We start from the raw sequence: 22,691 nt of genomic DNA on the forward strand, positions 1-22,691 counted from the left end.
TCTTTTGCTGACTCGGTTGTAGTAGAATTCATCAAGGGTATACATACAAATGTAACCAAATTTTAGGGAGGAGCACCTAGATTTTTGTATGCATATTTTAGATGGGCACAAACATTTATTTATTAATGCAAATATACAGCTTAGTAAAGGAAAAAAAAGAGAGCATTTTTGTATGTTCTGTTTTTATTTTAATTTAATTAATTTACATAGCTCTTGTCTAAATGTGCAACGCAACTGTAAATGAAAAAGGGAATGGTGTAAAAAAACATAATAAACTGAATAAGAGATAAATGAATGAAGGTGGTAATTTTGAACACATCGAAACGAGTCACAATGGTAGCAAACAATTTACCTAGTCATGAACTCCACTCAGATCTGCTTGCTTCCATGCCCGGTCATGTAATACCCAGGGCCATTGGAATTATGTGATTGTGTGGCATGGCGATTTTCACATAATTATAGAATTTGCGCATTTGCCACATAATTCATCCTCTGCCACCTAACCTGCAAATTATAACCAAAAAACATTTATTTCTAGCTCAAATGGTTCAAAAGTTATTAAAAATGCTGCAACACATGTTGCTGTGCACTGGAAGACGCTTTTCGAAGCTGGACTGGTCACCTATTTCTGGCTTATTGCTATGCGTGGATATTAAAATGGTACTAATCAGGTGCAACCAATTCCCAGAAAGTGTTACCAAGTTCAAAAATGGCAAAATATTAAAGTAATACTGTTATAAAATGTCGTACTTTATGCTGTCTAAATTGCCTTATCTTGCCGCATAATGTACTTAATCTTGTTGCATAACTTTGCCTTCTCCTACTACATAATTCCTGTGGCCAGGTATTGCCTCATTCTCCGAGGTGACTGGTGACAGTCAATATGCTGGCTCAATCAGTGTAACATGAGATGACGATTAACAGAATCCAGAATGACGTGTCAGGAGGCTAGACCTAAAAAAGGAAAAGCTGTCACTGAATGTACAATTCATCATTAGGTCATCCTATGTACTAAGATCTGGAATGCCCTGTCCCAGAAATGCCACGGCAGCCACCTCAACTCTCTCCCGCGGTGTCCCAAGTGCCGACATCTGCCTGGCATCTATCCAAGGGTATAGCTTACACCCCTCTAATAAATGTATTTTCTGGTTAATAGTTGTGTACAGGTGCTCTCAGTCGGCTATAGGAGGTGTCTGTCGGATTTCAATGGGATTTTTGCATGCACCCACTGACAAAAACACACACACTCTCTTTCATCTCTGTTTTGAAAGTTCACAGAAATGTTGGTTATTTCACAAAATATCGTTTTTCTCCCACTTAATACTTTTACCAACACACGTTCTCTCCCTTTCCTCTGTCCCTTAAGTCCCTCTTATGCGCCCTGTTTGCCGTATAATGTATTTTAACATTATATGCAAGCCTGCTTGTTGGGAAATGGGAATCTCCCCCACCCCCCAATCATAATGACCAAGCTAAGGCACTGCATCTACCTGGTCATCCTTGCATGTTTTTGCTACACTACTTTCTCACATTTCGGGTGTGAAGTGATGTGTACTTTGCTTTACTCCTTTGACTAAACAGCACTATTCAATCCCTCTTCCCAAAGAGGTACAGCTTTTGGCTTCAATCAAAAGGTGAAGAATTTGCCAAAAGATGTAGCCACCAGAAGACAATATTTCTGATGGATACATGACCTTCCTGCAGATTCCTCACCAGCTTTCGTCTTCCCCAATGGGTTGTTGATATGATGAATACGTTTCTCTGTAATGCAAAAATATTTTGCTAATTTCATGGCTCTCTCGGATCCTCTCCACGCGCCTCAGTAAGGTAGAAGAAAAGTATCAGTAACTGATGCCAGGGAACTGGTTGGCACCTAATATACTCAAATGATGTCATATACAGAGGTTGCATCACAGCTAGAGGGCACATGGAGCCTCCTGGCAGCTCTTGAGAGCCATTACTGGATAAACTCTTTTCCATATTGGTGTGAAGCCTCTAAGAGATTTTGATTAGGTGAGGAATCAGGGGGAAGACTATCCATCCCCAGAAATAATAGGTGGGTAACTTTTTCTTCTGGTAATTTTAATTTCTATTCTTACTCCAAAAAGTAAGTGCCTTTACTAGTTGAAAATTGAAGTTTTTGTTTAACTTAATAAATAGTGTCACTTATTTTGCTTTATACAGAAAAGCAAATCCATCGGACTGTGTGGACATGGTTTGTGATGCCAAGAGGAAAGCTCTGCTAAAGGACCTTGATGGCTCTTTCCTGGGATATCCCGGTTCTGTGGTAGCTCAGTCTGAGTACCAGTGGGGTGGAGTTCAGTCATATGGAATTGGAGACACTAAAATTCCAAAAGTGATGCTAACGTACCTCAATGGCAGCCGCATTCCTGTGAACCAAATAGCACCAAATAAAGGTTTGAAGTTTAACAATTTTTATATTTGCTGTAAGCTGATAAGAGCTGATATCTTGCTGTCCCAAAGGGCTATCTCTTTTAACTTCAAAGTAATATAAACTTGTAAATTCATCCAGATACGTATTTGACATTTTCCAGAGACATTCTCCTTGTCAACCTTCACAAAGTTTCCTTTCATCACTACTTCTCTACTGTGGGTGGAACCTCTCCTCTCCTGTCCTTGCTACCACAGAAGGGCCAGTTACTAATGTTGTTGATGGCAACAAAAACCTGCATTGGGGCTTCAGACAACAGTATAGTTAGGCACTCAGTGCAGGGGTACACATCCATTACCATGCAGCAGACTTTTCTGTCCCAACACTCACTCAAATCTATTCTTGGATGCGGAGTAATTTAAAAAAAATAAGAAGCCCAAACTTTACCTTACAAGTGGTGATTTAATATTAAGATAACGATCCTTCGAAGCGGAGTTAGAGATTGGTGTAATCCATCACGTTAAACGGTTGAATTTGTCTCCATTTGTCTAGGTATCATCAGAGATTCCAGTTGTGTCTATATGTCCACATGGGAAGGTTACAACTGCTCAGGACTAGATCATGAGATGCTGGTTATTGAGAGCCTTGATTCTGATACGGAGACCAGGAGACTGTCACCAGTAGCGGTACTGGGGGATGGTTACATTGATCTTATTAATGGTACGTAAAGATCAGCCCTATTTTGAAATAATTTAAGTCACAGCTATGCTATAAATTGATAGTTTTATAAATAGCTTTTAAGAAGGTTCTGATTACAAACACTGATAAGGTGGACAGAATACAATGATTTAGTTGTGTAGATAAAATACAAAACATTTCCATAACAATTTCTTATTGCAGGCCTTCCTTTGAGGAAATGAATGTTGTTATAAATCTACTCAAATGCCAAGACTTTGTGAATGTGCCTTTTTTTTTTACAAAAGTATGTTTCTCACAAAGTGCATAGTTGTCCAAAATTCTCTCAGCCTTGAGCAAGACCTCATGAAGTTTTGTGCAAAAAGACTTTCTTGTTATACATCACTTGCAGTGGTACCCTGCGGAGCCTGAAGGCATCCTCCCATCACCATTCTACATATCACTATATTCATGGAACGGTCTAATCTACCCACCATCAATATGATCTCTGCTGAATTTTACTATAGGTCTCCTTAGCGTAGACTCTCCCAAATGAACTTTTTGGTAGACTTGTAGCAACACACATTTTCTATAACATCAGCAACAGTAACATAAGTAATATGAATTCATTAAAGTTCAAGACACACAAGGGCCGAACGCTCTCAACTGGTGGTAGCTGGGTCTACAATCAGGCGGAAGTTACACTCCTGCACTCTTTCCCTGTAAAAGCAACAGGCCATTCCCTGGTCAGCACAGCGCCTATTACTTTAGGCTGCTCATGACTCTACAGGGGTACTTGGCTGGTCAGATGTCTGAGAATTTTAATCATTCTCTCCCCTTAAGCCTACAGTGTTAGCATGGCATTGTTGCTGAGAGGTCAGTTAAGGAAATTGGTGCAGGTTATATCGTTCCACAGTTTCTCCCTTGTCAGTCATCATGATGAGAGCCCTGAAAATCTGAAAGCTTTGTTTCAACGTGGTGGATACAGTAATGACACTATGTTATGCCTCTGGACAGCCTTTATGCACTTGTGAACCTTGCATGAACTGTATTATCCCTTCACTTGTGCATGCACATATAGTAGCACCGGTGAACTGCCTTCAAGTGTTTTAATGTTTCTCTATAATTGTGTATTTTCTTTAGGACCACAAGATCATGGCAGATGTTCAGGTTACACGTGTAGGAGAAGAGTTTCTTTGTTTCACAGCATTGTAGCAAGCGGCAAACACTTTGATATCTTTTTCACAAGCACCAGCCCTCAGAAACTCAGATTAATGCTTCTGAATGTGGATGACACACAAGTAAGTGTTAGACCTGGCATCTTTTGGTGTGTTTCCCATGGGTTTTTGCTTTCTGACCTCATGTTTTTGATTGAATGCTGGACTTTGTTTTTGCTGGTTTAGTGTCTCTGTGCACTTTTTCACTGCTATTCAGTACTAAAGTGATAGTGCTCCCACTGTAAAATTGTGTTATGATTGATCTTTTAATGATCAGCATATTTGATTTACTAGTAAGTCCCTAGTATTGTGCACAGGTGTGCCCAGGGCCTTTAAATCAAATGCTACTAGTGGGCCTGCAGCACTGGCTGTGCCACCTACACAAATAGCCTTTCAAAGGTGTCTCAGACCTGACACTGCAGTGTCTCAGCGCAGTTCTAACTGCCATGTCGGCTTGGCAAGTGCTCCCAATTGCAGGGCCCTAACCTTCCCTTTTCTGATCTATACGGCATCCCTAAGGTACCCTAATGGGCAGGGTGCAGGGTATGTTATAAGTAGGACATGTATCAGTATGTTTTACATGTCCTAATAGTGAAATACTGCCAATTTCGTTTTTTACTATTGAAAGGCTGACTTTCCCATAGGTGACCGTTGGAGCAGCCTTGTAACATTTTACAAGTTTAAGATCCAATTGGGAAAAGATAGAGAAATGGAGTTTGGGCTCCCACCCTGAGCTCAAAATCTAATAACACATATTTTAGTAAAGGTGGTATTTAAATTGTGTATTTGAAAATGCACCTTTTAGAATGTTGTGCATATACACAGCAATAATGCACTCAATAAATTCTTAAGTATACTCTTTTTCTCAATTACTCAATAATGTGTCAAATTGGTGTACTGATTTTGAAATCGGTCTACCTAACCACTGTTTCTGAAAGAACATGAAAACTAGAGCTGCTTGCTCTAGACAGGGTCTGCACTACCTTAAATCACTTGTGCCGAGCGAAAAATATGTTTAGTTCTATCTAGTGAAATAGTCAAAACAATTTTTTTTTACAAATAAACAATCAATTACATTCCTGAAAAGCATAGAGACATTTGTGAAAAACGATTCATCCAGCGTAGTCCAATGCTTCTTTTATTCAAAAACACTGTTGCTTAACCTTCATAAATTGTAAATAGCGTAGATTACGTGCTTGTTAGTAGTCAATCCCAATGCATTTTGGGTGCAATATGCACCCTTCTTCAGGAAAATCTAAAAAACATATAGCGTAATCAATACTGTTGTTGCATATCAATGTAAAGGCCTAACTCTCATCCAGGGGGATATTATACCGTGCAGGATCCATATCAAGTTCGAATAAATGAAAAGAGTGAAAAAATCTATCACAATTGGTTAATGATTCATGGCCATGTGAGTTTTTGCGAACAAATCTCTATAGAGAGTGAACAGACAGAAACCCAGTCCTGAGATGCTCACTAGGGATATCACCTTGTAAAAAAAATTCATTTGACTATTTCACTAGATAGAACTAAACATATTTTCGCTCGCCACGAGTGAGTTAAGGTAGTGCAGACTCTGTCTAGAGTGAGCCGCTCTAGTTTTTAGAATGTTTGCATTTTCTTGCTTAACCATCCTGTGTGCCTCTCCCTGTTTGTGTATTCACCGTCTGGTTTTGGAGTGACAGAAGCTAGGGATATGCATTCACTCTAATTCACTCTAAGCATTCACAAGGTGGGTTGAGGAGTGTCATGCCTTTCCTGGGTGACTCATAGAACTTTCTGTATTTCTTATGAGAGGGAGGAGTTTTCACTAGCACCTGAATAGGCTATATCTGCTCAGCACAATGCTGTCTCCACCTCCTGCATTTAAGCTGGACCTGGGAGGACAGAACTGTTTATTACTGAGTCAAAGAGACGTTCTGCCTAAGACGTCACAGGGAAAAGTAGTATAAATAGTGGGGCTTTGACCCCAGAACTTTAAAACTCTTTTTGACTACGGGACCTGCCAAGAAGAAGAGCTAGAAGAACTGCCGGGGCAGTACTGTTCCTTTGCTGTGTGTTGCTTTGTTGGGTTGGCCTGCAATTGCTGCTTCTGTCTTGGGCAGTGAAAGGACTGAATTGGACTTTCTGCTACTTATTTTCATAAGTTTCTCCAGTGGCTTGAGGTAGAGCTTGCCCATTTTTCAAGATGTCTCAGGAACAGCAAATACTTCAAGATCATCTGCCACCACCACAGGGACCTGTGTGTTGTGTGCTGCAACTGAAGAAAAAGAAACCTGATGCCATCAACGACGCCCCTGCTGGCTCTATATATATATATAATTGTATTCTTGCTTCCGGCTGAGATTGAAATCGGGCTTGCATTGTTTGTATTCCACAGATAGCTAAGCCGCCACATGGACACAATGATAATCACATTTGTGTCATGCACGTGAGTGTCCTGTCCCTAATATCAAGCCAGTGTGATAATGTGCTCATGAAGTATACCATGTCAGCACGTTTAGAGTTTCCAAGAAACTAATCCAAGAGTTGCAATGAAAATCTGTGTGAAAAGGCGATGAGGCAAAGACAAGGCAACTGTAGGAAAGGATCATGTCTATGCAGAAATGGCACTAATTCCCATGGGGCCTAACTGGGGCACATGACACCCTCTCCTCATACAAGTGTTGGCTAAGAAGCTATCTAAAGCAAACCAAGACCACTATCTAAAAAAATACACATGCTTATGTATATAAATGCTAAAACTTATAGATGATAAAAGCTGATAAAATAAATTGCATTTAAAATCAGACACTTGTGCTATTTGGAGGGTCAAAGCATAAAGAAAGCCAAATGTGTTAAAAGTATAAAAGCATTAAAAACAAGAGGTAATTTTAAACAAATTTGGAAGTAAAAAACAGGCTTAATTTAAATTTCCCACCACATGGCGGTCGAGTTGTTTACATATTCTGAGTGACAGAGAAAACATTGTTGTTCCCAGCGTCCGCAGATGACGTCTCCAAAGGCACAGCTTGGACCAAGTCAATAAGATAAGTATGTTCCCATCCTACCCCCATAGCAGCCACTGAGGGAGTATATACAGCCACTGGTTGTTCCATTAAAACAGAGCTCAGATCCAAACCACTAGGTATGAATGCAACCTTGGGTAGCTCATTGAATGTGGACTGGAGAAGAGGCGTCTGCATGGGACAGCTGTACAAATGGGCCTTCAGCGGGGCCACCAGTATGTGTAAGTCTGAAGGGTTCACCAACTGCAAACCCAAGCACAAGTCTAGGGCACAGTCGTAAGTGCAGCAGAGCACGGGCTGTATGCATTGAAGCCACACAGGTCAGAAAGACAGGAACCAATGTTCATCCAGCTCTTGAAGCAGAGGTATTCTTCTTCAAAGGAAAAATCACAAAGATTGAGCTCTCACTGGACATCAACGTCAACCCTGTCTGCAAAAGCCTGCCCCCAGTGACAGTAGATAGCACACCCAAGCACCCCAAAAAATCCTGGAATTCCTTCAACCCCATCCCGGAAACCGAGATCCTCAAACTGATCTCCACCTCCAAACCAGCCTCTCACGTCCTTGACACATTACCACCCAACTGACCAAAAAACTGAAACTCCCCATAGCATTGTTCTGGTGCAAGATCGTAAACAGCTCCCTGAGAACCGACAGCATACCTGAATGCCTCAAAATTGGCCAAGTCACGCCACTATTAAAAAAACAGGCCTTGACCACAAGGAACTGAATAACTTCAGACCCATCTCCAATCTCCCCCTCCTATCCAAAATCCTTGAAAAATGCATTCTTCAACATCTGACTCAGCACATGGATAGCATCAACCTTCTTGACCCCCACCAATCGTATTTCAGAAAAGGCTATAGCACCGATACGCGATCCGTAACCCCTCTGATGCGCCCTTTGGCCAACGGCCGTCGTGAGCACTACCTCCATAGTATTGCGCAACTTCGTTGGCCGATGCGGCCCCACACACTCAATTAAACCACTGAACCGCTGCTGAATTGCCGCCGTGGTTAAGCGACCTTCATCACAGACGACATCCACAAATCCCTCGATTCCAAACAATGTTGCCTCCTCATTCTCCTAGACATATCGGCTGCCTTTGACACGGTTAATCACCAACTTCTCATCATCAAGGCTTTGCAAGAAAGGGTAGGTGCTGGTGAGGTGTTCCTACGCTGGTTCTCCTCCTTCTTACACAGCCGCTCACAAAGGATAAAAAAAAAAACTTTACCTCCGACCTACACCCTGTCAACAGGGGCGTCCCTCAAGGTTCAGTGCTCTCACCTCAACTGTTCAACGTATACATGGAACCCCTCACCACCCTACTCAAAAATGCTGACATCCCTTTCCACCTCTATGCAGATGAGACCCAGATCTATCTAGAAACCTCCTTCATAGATGACATTCACAAGCTAAATGTCACTCTAAAAGAAATCCAACATCTGCTGTCACTTACCCACCTAAAACTCAACCAAGATAAAACTGAAATCCTCCTCATCTCCAACAAAGAAGAGAAGCCTCATAGTCTGGAATGGCTAAAAGCTCTGGATGGGATGCTCTTCACAGCAATCATACTCTGACCCACTCGGTTAAATCTTTAAGAATCACCCTAGACTCAAAACTCGACATGGTCAAACACATCAAGAACTCCACAAAGAGTGCCTTTGTCAACCTGAAGCTACTTAAAAAGTAAAACCATTCATCCCAACCAACGACCTCAAACAAGCCACCCAATCACTGGTGCTATCCAGACTCGACTATGGGAATGCCACCCTCACTGGTACAACTAAATCTTGTCTGGCTACCCTCAAAACTACTTCAACACAGCAGATAGAATGGTCACTGGAATCAGGAAATACAACCACATTTCACCAGCACTCAGAGAACTAAAATGGCTCCCAGTCGATTTAAGTGCCAGTTTTAGAACTGCCTGCCTCACACACAAAGCCCTGCATACAGGAAAACCTGGGTATTTGGCAGCTAAGCTCAAGGGGGCTGGTCTCGTCTTTGTTAAAGTTAGAGCTATTGGCCTTGCAAATGTTATTTTTTTCATTTATTGTTTTTTTTTAAACCCATAAATATATGGTATTGTCATTTACAAGGGCAATAGGTAAGCATTAGAGAGTAGTAGGGAGTATTAGCAATGATTGTTAGTTAGTAGAGAGTGACTAGTTGATTAATAGAGAGTATACTTGTATAGAGTAGAGTAGTAGTGAGTTGTAGGCAATAGTAGTTAGTGAGTAGTGTAGATTAGTGGAGAGTAGTATAGAGTGAGTAATAGATAGTGTGTAGAGAGCGTGTAGGAGTTAGTGAGTAGTAGAGACAGAGTAGTAGTGAGTAATGAAAAGTAGTAGATAGAAATAGATCTATTGTAGTGAGTTGTAGATAGTATATGATGTAGTATATCTATTTACTATAGTGAGTAGCGAATGACTGTAGTACAGAGTAGTAGAGAGTGAGTATAAAATTGTGGATAGTGTAATTTAGTGAGTTGTAAGGATTGTGATTTGTATGTAGCAGAGAGTAGTTAGAGGGTGTATCAGAGTGTGATTAGTTGAGTTAGTAGTAGAGTGTGAACTGAGAGTATTAGAGAGTAGTAGAGATTGAGTAAAGTTCTCCTTTTAATCTGGCAGCCTGGAGGCGCATAAAGCACCGGCAGGGGCCGAGTTCCCCGTTCTCCTTTTAATCTGGCAGCCTGATTTTCAGAGGCATCTCATCTTGTTGTCCAGCGGCCGGGCTTGGCTACGCCACATCGTCCCTGAAATCGACCGGCCGGGCTTGGCTCCGCCGGTCGAACTCAATTTCCCAGCAGCCTCCAGGGGGAATTGACGACCGCAGCAAACAGCGCGCCAGGAGGCGCATAAAGCACCGGCAGGTCCCTCGTCCCGCATGGACGCGCGCGGGACGCTCCAGACGAAGCCCGGACTAAGGGCGGACAGTCTAAGACAGTCCAAGACTGGCCATGACTGGACTGGGCCAGTAACTCTGCTGGAACATTATTGTGAGTTGAGCTTGAAAAATCATTTTACTGCTGTAGATTAAGCTATCACTAATTTTGCTATAAGATCTGTTAATACACGATTTGCTTGTTCTATTGCCACCCATTGAGAATAATTAGGAGAGGCCTAGTAGTGGTTCTTACTCGCTATGTCTAAAGTAAAGACCCCCCTAGTATCAAACACTATGGATAATTACCTGGTCCAGGTGGTCACGAAAATTAATAACGACAGAAGGTCCTCCCTGGGCCTGAGTACATCCCCTTCCGCCACCCCCACCGTGGTGGGAGACATCCTTGTTAATGCACTTGAGTCAGACATTAGCCACAATCCCGTGTTACATGTCCAGCCTGTTAACGACACACTAACCCAACTTTTTGAGGCAATAGCCGAGACTGACACGGAGATTACACCTGAGGAGGAAATAGTACAAATTGAGGATGAGCCCCTCGTACCTGTACCTGCGCCAAGAGCGTCTAGAGGGGGGGACAAGGGTCACTCAAAGCGAGGCGGGCTGCGCTCAAGTAAAAAGAAACCAAATACCCCACCCACTAAGATTGATACAGTAGATGGTCGGGGGTCAAACGACGGAAAATCACACCTAGACGAAGACCTCCTCAAGAGAATAGTAAACTTGTTGGATACCAAGTTAAAAGCCATCACACAACCATTGCTTGTTAAGATTGACCAACTAACCGAGGAGGTCCATAGATTAGGGGGATTATTAAAAAAGACCCTAGATGAAGTAGGAGACATCCCAACTCAAGTAGTATCTAGGTTAGAGCCTAAAATAGCTCCTACAGACAATTTGCCAGGGGGAGGAGAGAGCGTAACTTTCCTGCCACCTGGTACAACGTTACAGGCAGAAGGGGGTCAGAACTCAGCTGAGGGGGGCTCTTTGTCATCAAGGGATAAGCACTCCACATATTGCACAGAGAAAGGCCCTGTAGAACTTATTGTCGAGGCTTCCCCCATGGTATTGGTGTTGGCTAATGTCCCCCACTTAAAACCTGGCCAGATAGAATCTGCACCTTCGCTGATAAGTAAGGCATTGCACTGGCTAACTCAAAATATGGCGTTCTCACCTGGGGGTAAGCAACAGTTGAAAGAGGAGATAGTTAAGGCAAGAAGGGTCGAATGGATTGGAAGCAGTAACAAAAAATTTAGGGTGATTGTGTGGTGCTGCACTTTTCAGACCCGGATGTCCTTCCGAACATTCTGTCCAATGTATACCCTCCCCAACGTAGAACGGCTGAGATTATCCCATTAACACTGGATTTCTTCTATACCAGGCGAGGTAACATCTCAAATCCCACCATATTAAGAACAAAATGGAACACTGTGGCCAACAAGGGGAATAGGAGTTGTCCTTATAGTAGCTGGGGTGTGTCTCTTGAAAATAGGTTCTCGGCACTTTCAAATCCAAACGATTGTGACTGACTCCATGGCCCTGAAGCTTCTAAACATCTAAATACTACCACACCCAATAATAAAAGATCTAGTAGAGACAAGAGAAGGTCAGTTGATGTAGTTTGGCCTGATAGCAGGGTAGAAGACCACAAAATAGAGGGTGGGATTGACCAGGACGTCTTGGAAAGGAGGATCGTGAACACATTGGTGGAACATCGAGGTGGGATTACCACGGCCGACCTTGACAATCCTAGTGATATTAGAACTCTTAGTCCACCACTAAATAGAGGAGTAGAGTCCTCTAGTAGTGATCTAATGCCATCCCTGGATCTAAACACCCTAGATTTAAATAATGGAAGACTAACCTTCCTTTCATGGAATCTTGCTGGAATAGCAAACAAACTGGCTTCCCCAGAATGGTGCGTGTTCATAGATCAGTATGATATAATTTTGTTCCAGGAAACCTGGGCATTAAGCCCGGTTTTCCGGCATGGATATTTAAACTTTTTCGTCCCAGCACAAAAGAACCCGAAAGGACGGCCGTCAGGAGGATTGTTAATCTGGGTCAGACAATCTCTGCATTGTAAGATCCAGAAAACAATCCTAAAATCTAATGACATACTATCCATAACGATCACTTGGGCAAATGGCCAAGGGACAGCCATTTTTAACATATATGCCAGGGAAGCTACAGGGCGGAAGATATCTGAGGTAATAACAGCACTAGATAACGAACTTGAACAGCTTTCACTGAATCTATTCATTATGGTGGGGGGCGACCTGAATACCACCTACGAACCCCTGGGTCAGGAGAATTGCACTCTGTCGATAGAGGAAGATAGTAAATGGGGAGTGCCCCAACTAGACTTGCCATTGGTCAGGAGATGGACTGATGTGGCAATCCAAGTATGTGCCTAGCGAGGGGGCTCAGAGCGGCAATTGGGCGTACCCCATCGGACCAACAGGGGAGCTACACATTTGATAATGGAAGGGCGAAGAGCCGAATAGACTATTTTTTGGTGGACGTGAGGGACTGGCATAGGCTCCTAGACATGAGCATCATACCACGATTGGAAAGTGACCATAACCCACTTTGTATGGCCCTTCAATGTATTAAGGAGCCATTAAATCCATGCCAGGAGAGGGATGCACTGACCCTGGATATAGTTTCTTCTAACAATCAGCGGCACGTAAGGTGGGCCAAATTGGTAGAAAGGCAAGAGACTTTAGATGACCTTAAACAAGTAGTAGTCACCGAGGTGGCCACCATAAAACAACATTCCACCAAACCTAACTTTATTAAATTCATGGAAGTAGCCCATAATGAGTTCTTTTCCAAACTGCAAGGATTCTTTTTAAAATCTGTAAGTAAAAGTAAGGCGGCTAAGCCACCTCCTAGACAGGGGTGGTATGACCTATCCTGCAGAAGTGCCCGTCAGAAACTCATCTTGGAACTTAGGAATAAAAAACCAGCAGGGGTGAGGATAGCCAGGGATGACTATAGAAAGGCCCAAATTAAAGCAAAAAGGAAATGGGACGAAAACCATTGGCTTGACTTAAAGTTTGCATGTGCGGCCAAGAACCAAAAAGAATTCTGGGCAATTGTTAAATGGGATAGAGGAGGGGTAGCAGAGCGCCCCCAAAACAATGTTGCAAAGAATTCATGGGTAGATTTTTTTAAGCCACAGTATGCATGTAATCAAGATCTCTGCCAGTGTGAACAGCCCCCTATGGTTTTCTTCAAAGGGGAAGTGTTCACCCTAGGTGATGTGAACACTGCACTAGATGGGGTGACTGGTGGCAGAGCGCCAGGTATGGACGGAATCCCAGCCGATGTATTTTTAAGTGACCGGGACTCATGGTGCCAATACTTCATGTGGCTAGCCAACTCACTCGCCCAGGGTGCCCCAATCCCAAAGTCCTGGAGGGGAGCGGAAATTATTCCAGTTTTTAAAAAAGGGGACAAGGCACTACCGAGTTATTACAGACCTATCAGTCTCATTGATTCTGCACAAAAGCTGATGGGGCGTTTAGTGCAAAACAAACTACAAGACTGGATAACCGAGAAGGAAATCTTATCTCCCTTTCAGGCAGGGTTTTACTTTCTAGCTTTATACTGGAGAAATGTGATCTTGAGTAACGGCCCTTTGTACGCTGTGTTTGTTGACCTGAAGTCAGCATTTGACTTAGTTCCACTGCAAAAATTGTGGAGTGTCCTTGCAGATTTAGGCATCAGTCCTGAACTACTTACACTGTTAGTTAGTATGCATGAACATAACTTTGCCAGGATTAGATGGGGGGCCCAGGGCGAAGTAACTGATCCATTCCCCGTAGAGCGTGGGGTTAGACAGGGATGTGTCCTGGCCCCTATTTTATTTTCAATATATATAAATGGCATAGTAGACTACTTAATGAAATCCCCTACAGATGCCCCAATATTAGACGGGGTTCGTGTCCGAGTACTTATGTTTGCTGACGACACGTTGCTGGTCTCGCGAACCCCTAGTGGCCTCCAAAAGGCAATAAACGTTTTTGGGGAATTCTGCCAGGATCGGGGCTTAGAGCTAAATACGTCCAAGCCAAAGTTTATGTGCATGAATCCATCTAAAGCATTTAAGGGCGTAATTACCTATAATGGGACTGCTCTGGAGCAGGTTGACGCTTTTACATATCTAGGTATTTCCATGCAGGGCAACATGAAATGGAAGACCCATATAGACACTGCAGTTTTGAAGTTCCATCAATTAGCAGGTGCTGTAGCACTCAAACACAAAACCTCACTAACTAAACCTATATCTCCAGCCCTAGAGATTTATAGTATGAAGGTGCTAAGAGCTTGTTTATATGGCTCAGAATTGTGGGGCTTTGCTAACCTGAAGGATTTGACCTTGGCTGAGAATAAGTTCCTACGACGCCTGGTTGGTGCCCCACAGAGCACTCCAATCGTTTCTTTAATGTTTGAATTGGGAAGGAAAAAGATTGGGGACCTGGCTCGGTTGCGCCCATTATTATTCTGGAGGCGGATTATGACGACGCCTGAGCTAGGCCACTATGCTTCTGCACTTATGGACATTATCAAGTGTGACAGTTTCCACACTATTGAATGGTGTAAAGAAATTCGGAGGCTGTTGGCAAAGTTTCATCTTGATCACCTTTGGACCAACGCAGATATAACCGCCTTTCCTCCCAAGGAGACCCTCAAAAAAATGTATTGGGATATGATTTGGGAATCTATTTTGTGTTCCAATCCAAATTGAAAGCTAACCTGCCGATTCCTAGAGATTAAATCAATCCCGTCTTGTGAAGCATATTGGGACTTCATTACAAAAGTTATGGACAGGAAATTATATCTACAATTTAGAATTTGCACTTTGCCTCTTAATGTCTTTACTCAAAAGTGGGTACCGAATAAGTCCAACAAATGCCACCATTGTAAAGTCCTAGTAGAAGATGTTCCGCACTTTTTGTTTGCCTGCCCCCTCTATGTTCGCCCAAGAAAAAGGTGGATAAAACCAGCGTGTCAGAATCTGGGGACATGTAGGTGTCTTGTGGCGCTTAGAATATTGGAATCTGACAGTTCCCCCATACCTAGCAATTGCAGTAGCAAAATTCTTAGGGTGGGCATGGATTATACGCACTCGCACTTTAGCAAGCAGTGACCTAGAAATGTAATGTGATCTTTAAGTTTCCCAGATCAATTAATTAAGATGTATGGATGTAAAAAGTTTTTAATTTTGTGTCTTTTTTAAATTGCTTAATATGAGACGACAGCCTAATCAGTTTAATGTGTTTTTTATTATATGATTGTATTTTTAGCTTAGTATTGATTGCTGTATAGATAGGGTGTTCAATGCTTTTATGACAAGCTGTCAAAATAAAGCTTTTTGAATTGAATTGTAAAGTGTGATTAGCTTCCAGTAGTAGTATAGTGAGCAGTTAGTAAAGTGTAGTAGAGTATTAGAGAGTTTTAATACAGAGTATTATAGTGAGTATTAATGAGTGAGTAGTAATTTGTAGATATAGTTATTAGAATAGTTTTAGTAGGGTATTATAAATTGAGTATTAGAAAGTTAGTAGTAGAGTGAGTAATAGTGAGTAGTAGATAGTTTTATATAGTGTGTAGTAGAGTAGTAGTAAGTACTATAGAGTAATGGGGATTAATATTGTAGAAAGTTATTAGTATAATTATTTAGAGTAGTATAGAGTGTGTAGTAGTGAATTATTATTAGTGAGTAGAGTAGTAATGAGTATGAGGATGAGGATATTATAGAGTATTTTAGTGAGTAGTATAGAGTAGTTGAGGTGTGGCGAATGAGTAGTATATTGTAGATATAGTTATTAGTATAGTGTGAGTAGGGTATTATAAATTGAGTAGTAGAGAGTAAGTGGTAGAGAGTGAGCTGTAGAGTGATTAATAGTGGCTAGTAGATTGTTTTATTTTAGAGGAGTATAGAGTGTGTAGTGGAGTAGTAGTGAGTACTATAGAGTAATAGGCATTATTAGTGAGTATTATTGTGTAATACATTTTTTTAGAGTAATTGTGTAAGTAGTAGTGAGTTGAGTTAGCTGTATAGAGTGAGTAGACAGTGAGTAGTGGACTTATTTGTTAATTTTAGAAAACTGTATTATAAGTAAGAGATTATTATAGTGAGCAGTAGTACTTTTATTTTTTGCACACATATAAATATACACACACAAAGGCACATACATAGAGCCACGCACAGACATTAGTAGAGAGTACTTCTAGTGTGTAGTAGAGAATGAGTAGCAGAGAGGGAATAGAGAGTAGTACAGAGGAGTAGTATTATTAGTTGAGTTGTAGTAAAGAGTGAGTTTGAAATTTAGTTAGTAGCAATGAGTAAGAAGTTGACAGTTAGTAGTAGAGTGAGTAATGGCGAGTATTAGAGAGTGAGCAGTAGAGAGTGTGTAGTTGATTATTAGAATGATTATCATAGAGTGATATGTAAGTAGAGTATTAGTGTATTATATAGTTGTAAGTAGTATTTTAGAAATAGTAGTGATTATTGATAGTAGTAGTTAGTGAGAAGAGAGTAGTAGAGTGTGAGTAGTAGAGTGATTTGTGAGTATTATAGAGTAGAAACGGTCTTGCCTTTGCAAAAGTTAGAGCTATTGGCATTGTAAATGAAAAAATTGTTATTTATGTGTTGGTTTTGAAAACAGATAAATAAATGGCATTGTCATTTACAATCCCAATAGCTTAATCTCTCGCAAATGCGTGACCTATTGCATTTGCACCCCCACACATACACAGTGCCACACACACACAGAGCCACACACACACACAGAGCCACCCCGACACACACACACACATACAGACACACACAGAGCCACACACACAGAGCCACACACACAGAGCCACACACACAGAGCCACACACACACAGAGCCACACACACACACAGACACACACATACACACAAACACACACACACACACACACAGACCAACAAACACCCCCCCCCCCCACTCCTCCGACCAGACTGTTTGGTGCATTTCATTTTCAGGAACTGGAGAGAGAGAGAGACTGTTTTCTTTACCCCTTCTGTCACGAGTTAGTTACAAGTTTCATTCACGCCTTCAATCGGATTAAAGACATTGTTCTTATTGACTTGGCTCCTCTGCCGAAGTTATTGATTGGTACCTCTCGGATTATACATTTAAATGTAATCCTTGCATTCTGGTGTTTGACAGGTTGTTCTGCTATCGCATCTTAGTAAAAGACTTTACATCCGAGCGAACTATCTTGGCGCTTTAGAAAATAAACAAAAAAAGAAGACAGTGGACAGAAGTGGGGGGGGGGTAGAGTAAGAAACAGTGAAAGGCGGAAGAAGCGACAAACAACTTCAGAAAATATTGTTCCTCTATTTCATCGGAAACAGCTGGGTAGTCACTTCATGATCATAAATGACAAAACACAGTGATTACATACTTACATGAGGACTGCTTTTACAACTATTAGCAATAAAATTCATGTTTCAATTGTGAATGCCCCCCAACACCTCCAAAACATCTCATTGAAAACTGAGGAAAGTAAACAAGGGGCAGTGGGACCCTTTTCTCCCATATCCCGGTGTCACTGCATCCGCTGCACTGATGATGCACCCTGTGCTCGTGTGCCAAACAAGTGCACCCCAGCAACCCCTCTCCCGTGAGATGCAACCCCTGTTCTCCACGAAGAGGAACAAGGGCTCGAGAGATGATTCTGTCAGCAGCGCCACACAGTGCCAGCAGGCGCTTTATTTTTCGGTTCAAATGCAATCATTGAATCGGACTTGGATACAATCTCATTGTGTCAACGTGTTTGGAGTTGTTTATTGTTGCAGCTGTTTGGAAACCGATGGCCGCACCCCCTCGTGCCCCGCTTCGTCTTGTGGTCTCTTTGCATGTACTATACCAGTCAGCTATTTACAGCAGTCACAGTTCACAGCATTCTGTGTAATAAAGTGAGAGCCATACTGCTCTACTAGTATTTATTATTAGTAGTATATTATCAATAACAATATATATATCTCCTTTCTGTGAAGCTCTCTCCCACACTCTACTTAACTGTGTGTGTCTCTCTGTCTTTCCTACTTTCTGTCTCCTTTCTCTCCCGCATTGATCCATCTGTCGCTCCATCGCTCCCCCCCTCCAATTTTTGCAGTCCATGAACTTTTCCACACTTTTTTCCCTCTTTGTCGCTCTGTTTATCATCCATTGTCTCTTACTTTATTTTTTTTAACTTCCGTCTGGTCTTCCACTCTCTTTCTTTCCCACTCTCTCTCCCTCTTTCTCTGCAGCAGTACAATCCCACCTCTAAGGCTTATTCTACACCGGATATCCGCTCCCCAACACCACCACCACGCTTAACCCCCCCCCCAATTAATATAATTGTAGCGAAAACAGCGGAAGCGGGCTGTGGGGGTGACACTAAGCTACGAGAATCCGAAAAAAATACCAAATACGTAAACTGAGGCAGACAGCAATGACGTCACGGTGGGACTGATACCAAGAGCTCAAGTCTTGAAAACAACGAACAGACGTGAAAAAAAATCTCTGGCCAAGGCAAGGCGGATCAGAATGTTTTTAATACATCAGAACTGAGGCGCAGTGCAAACGGCCGGCAGCTGCATGAGCGCGCCACCGAACAGGCTTGCAGGCTGCCAGCAGCGTGAGGCGCGGCTGCCATTTTGCGAGCGCTACACTCGCCACTGGAGGAATTGAGAGGGGGGGCAGTGCTGCCACCACTACACGCAGGGAAGGAAGCCGGAGCTGCGAGGTGTGTGCACCAGGGTGTCCCCTACCCTCCGAGCCCCTGCCCCAACCTGTCTTCATCCTCGCGGCCGGGGCTATGTTCAGGGGCGCTAGGCTGCCCGCATGACCGGGCTTTGTGTGCCAGTTACCGACCTCACCCCGCTGTGAGGGGCAAGCTTGTCAGAGAAATAGCTGTGTGGATTAGCATCAGGTGAGTACTCTGTGGCATCAATAGCCACTAAGTGGTTTTCGAACAAACAGAACCACTCTTGCCAGGGTAAACCTAGTTTGCCTGGTTTCGCTAGAAATGGTGGAGGTTGGGTAATCTGATGTGGTATTGCCATAACTATAAATATTTAAAAAGAAGTAATAGCAATAAACAATTATTTACACATCACTGGTAAACATGCTGTAATTTGTAAAATGTAGATACTTAAATTAACTGGCAGGTGTGCACATCACCGTGATGCGCAATCTGCTGTTTGAAAACTAAAGCAATCAGAATTAAGGTGTGCGCATCACCCTGACATACAATCAGCTGATTGCTTACTTCCGCCAGCAGGGCTGAGTCGCCCAAGACAAAATAGACTCCGTGCATCCTCCAGCTACGTGAGCACGTAGGATCTTCCAAATCTTTGAACTGATGCGCGCTGAGCATGCGCGTGGCCCTTAGTAAAGCCGTTGTTCTGATGAGCGGTGCGTATGTGTAAGCATCAAGCGTTTCAAACTTCGGCACAGCGCGAGAGTCTAGCACAAGTAGTTAACGCTAGCTCAAGCCCAATCCGGAATATAGCGTAAATGAAATCGATCCTACCAGTTTCCAATCCTCCACCGGAACATTTATGTAGTAGATAAAGAGGTTGTTTTCTTTTCATAGTAAGTTGGTTAATTCGGATTACAACTTCAGCCACGGCAAGCAGCGGCATCGCCCGGAGGCTCCGTCAGCAACTGACAGTAGCTAATTGAACACCCAAGGAAGTACCCTCCATGCATGGGAGAGAACATCAGAATATTCGCAAAGACATAACATATAATTACAATAAATACTAAACCACTACACATAGATCATTTTTTTTTGCTTGCTGCACTTTTTAAGATTAACTGTCATCTGTTTATTTTATTTTATATTATTTTATTTATTTTATTTTAGTGTTTTATAGAGTGCAAACTTGACCCGTGAGGGTATCAGAGCGCTTTACAAGATATACAGAGGAGTACAAACACCATTAAGGTGCAGTAATATATATAACAAACTGTACAGGGGGATGGCGATGGGCCGGGGTGTAGGGAACATGGGGATACTTGTGATACACAATATGAATGCAATCATATTTAAAGTCGGCAAATAATAGGAATAAAATAGTAAAACAGTAAATGAGTAAAAATAAGGGACCCGAAAATTCTCTGTTGGGAGAGTTGGTGGTCTGAAGGAGAAGCACTATAGTCTGAGAAACATCAGACTTGTGGTCAGGCTTGTCAGGCATTAGACGATGAATTTACCCATGAGGAAGTCTTTGGCCTCCTTCTTGAAAAGTGCGAGAGAGGGGATTCTTCTGATGTTAGGTGGGAAGGAGTTCTAGGTTCTAGGAGCTGCCCCGGTGAATGCCCTATTATAGGTAATTTTTTCTGGAAGAAGGCGGGTTGGAGTAAGAGCTTTCTGGCGGACCTGGAGGTCCTGCTTCCTCCAGATATCACTACTTCTTGTGCCAGATAAGCAGGGGAGTTTGAGTAAAGAGCCTTTTGTGTGATGCATGCCAGTTTCAGCTGAATTCTGGCCTCTAGGGGGGGCCAGTTCAGTGCTTTCAAATGTGGAGAGATGTGGTTGAATTGCCTTGTGCTGGTGAGTAGTCTGGCGGCCGCGTTGAGGCAAGCTTTTAAGGGTGCAAGGGAGATCTTGGGTAGACCAGTGAGGGTCGAGCAACCATATTCCAGTCTGGAGATGACTAGTGCTTGCACTGCCATTTTTAAGTCAGCAGTCTTCATGAAAGGTTTCAGCTTTCAAAGATAGCTCAAATGGAATCTAGCTGCTTCAACCATTGAGTTGATGTGGTCCCGCATGAATAAATTGCAGTCTAGGACTATGCCCAGAGATTTGGCAGAGTCCACAATGGATGGTGGGCAGGTTAGGGCTGTGTTGGCCTTGATCCACGTCTGAATCTCAGGGTTGGCTTTAGAAGGGGAGATTAGGAGGAATTCAGTTTTCTTTTAGTTGGTTAGCAGCTAGCCACAGGACAGTCAGTTTCAAGGTCTCGTTCAGGGAGAGGATCTCCTCCAATGAAGAGATAGTGATGTATATTTGGGTATCGTCGGCGTACATGTGGTAGGAAATGTTGGCGGTACGAAGAACTTCAGTGAGTGGCTCTAAGTAAACATTAAAGAGGGTGGGGGACAGGGTTGAGCCTTGGGGGACTCCAACGGTAACCGGAGAGGGAGCTGATAGGTTGTCATTAATGAGGAATCTCTGTGATCGATTATGGAGGAAGGACCGGAACCATTCTAGGACCACACCATCCAGACCCATCCTGATGTTGAGGCTTTCAAGAAGTTTGATATCAAACAAGGGGAATGGGGGTGGACGATTTTTAGTGGGGTCCAATGTACTCGTCCTAGGAAGCAGCAAGCAACAAGTGTTGTACAGAGTTCCCCAATGAGAGCTAGCAATTTAGCCCAGACTATCTTCTCTCTCACTTAGTTAGACAAAGGGTGGAGGGGGGGTCTTAAGTGCATGATGTAGACCCTTTTTCCAGAATGTAAGGATACCTCACACAGGCTACCGGCAGGACCACAACTGTTGTCCCAGCCGATGACCGTCCAGCGTCATCATTGGTATCCTGCTCCTTCGGCAGGCTGGCGGTGCAATGCCCGTCGGGCAGCAAGGGAAGCTGCACTTTGGCGGAGATCTTCTATTCTGGGCCAACGGGTGTGTGTGTGTAAGGGGCCTAAAGAGGTGCAATCGTGAGCATGGTGGTGTGGTTAAAAAAAGTCAGTAGAGTCCTGTTGGTGATTAATTTAATAGTCAGGCTCACTGCTTTGATTAAAAGTTACAGGGGTATTAAGGAGTGGTGAACAATGAGACAAACCCTTATTCAACCCTTATTGTGAAAAAACGGTCGACATGTTTCACGCCCTAAGGGCGATTCATCAGGACCTTCGTGCTCATATAATTGCTCGGAACCTCCAAATTAGGAGGACACCGGTATACGACCTGTAAAAGTGTCGTTCAGAAATGGTTCCACGTAAGGGACTTCCTGGGAACCTTAATAATTCCTCATGAAAGCCTCACGAGCTGTCCAGGTGGGGCCAGCAGCGAGTGAGGAGGTCCTCAAAGGTCGCTGAAGGCAGGCATCTCTGCACCTACCCCTCCCACAGGAAACTCAGATGACTAGACAGCCGGCCTGTCTAGTCATCTGAGTTTCCTGTGGGAGGGGTAGGTGCAGAGATGCCTGCCTTCAGCGACCTTTGAGGACCTCCTCACTCGCTGCTGGCCCCACCTGGACAGCTCGTGAGGCTTTCATGAGGAATTATTAAGGTTCCCAGGAAGTCCCTTACGTGGAACCATTTCTGAACGACACTTTTACAGGTCGTATACCGGTGTCCTCCTAATTTGGAGGTTCCGAGCAATTATATGAGCACGAAGGTCCTGATGAATCGCCCTTAGGGCGTGAAACATGTCGACCGTTTTTTCACAATAAGGGTTGAATAAGGGTTGGTCTCATTGTTCACCACTCCTT

The 22,691-nt window shown here is 43.1% G+C and overlaps 1 protein-coding gene across 1 annotated transcript in view; it reads left to right on the forward strand.

The window, feature by feature from the left end:
- Positions 1-22,691, forward strand: part of LOC147724578 (fibrocystin-L-like) — a 1,433,379-nt gene that overhangs the window by 1,295,757 nt on the left and 114,931 nt on the right. The window contains exons 73-75 of the mRNA XM_086966122.1: positions 2,185-2,417; positions 2,945-3,112; positions 4,211-4,368. Coding sequence (XP_086822248.1) covers positions 2,185-2,417; positions 2,945-3,112; positions 4,211-4,368 — 559 coding nt within the window. The remainder of the gene's footprint in view (positions 1-2,184; positions 2,418-2,944; positions 3,113-4,210; positions 4,369-22,691) is intronic.

The sequence above is a fragment of the Lissotriton vulgaris genome, chromosome 4_1 (assembly GCF_964263255.1).
Source record: "Lissotriton vulgaris chromosome 4_1, aLisVul1.2, whole genome shotgun sequence".
Taxonomy (NCBI): domain Eukaryota; kingdom Metazoa; phylum Chordata; class Amphibia; order Caudata; family Salamandridae; genus Lissotriton; species Lissotriton vulgaris.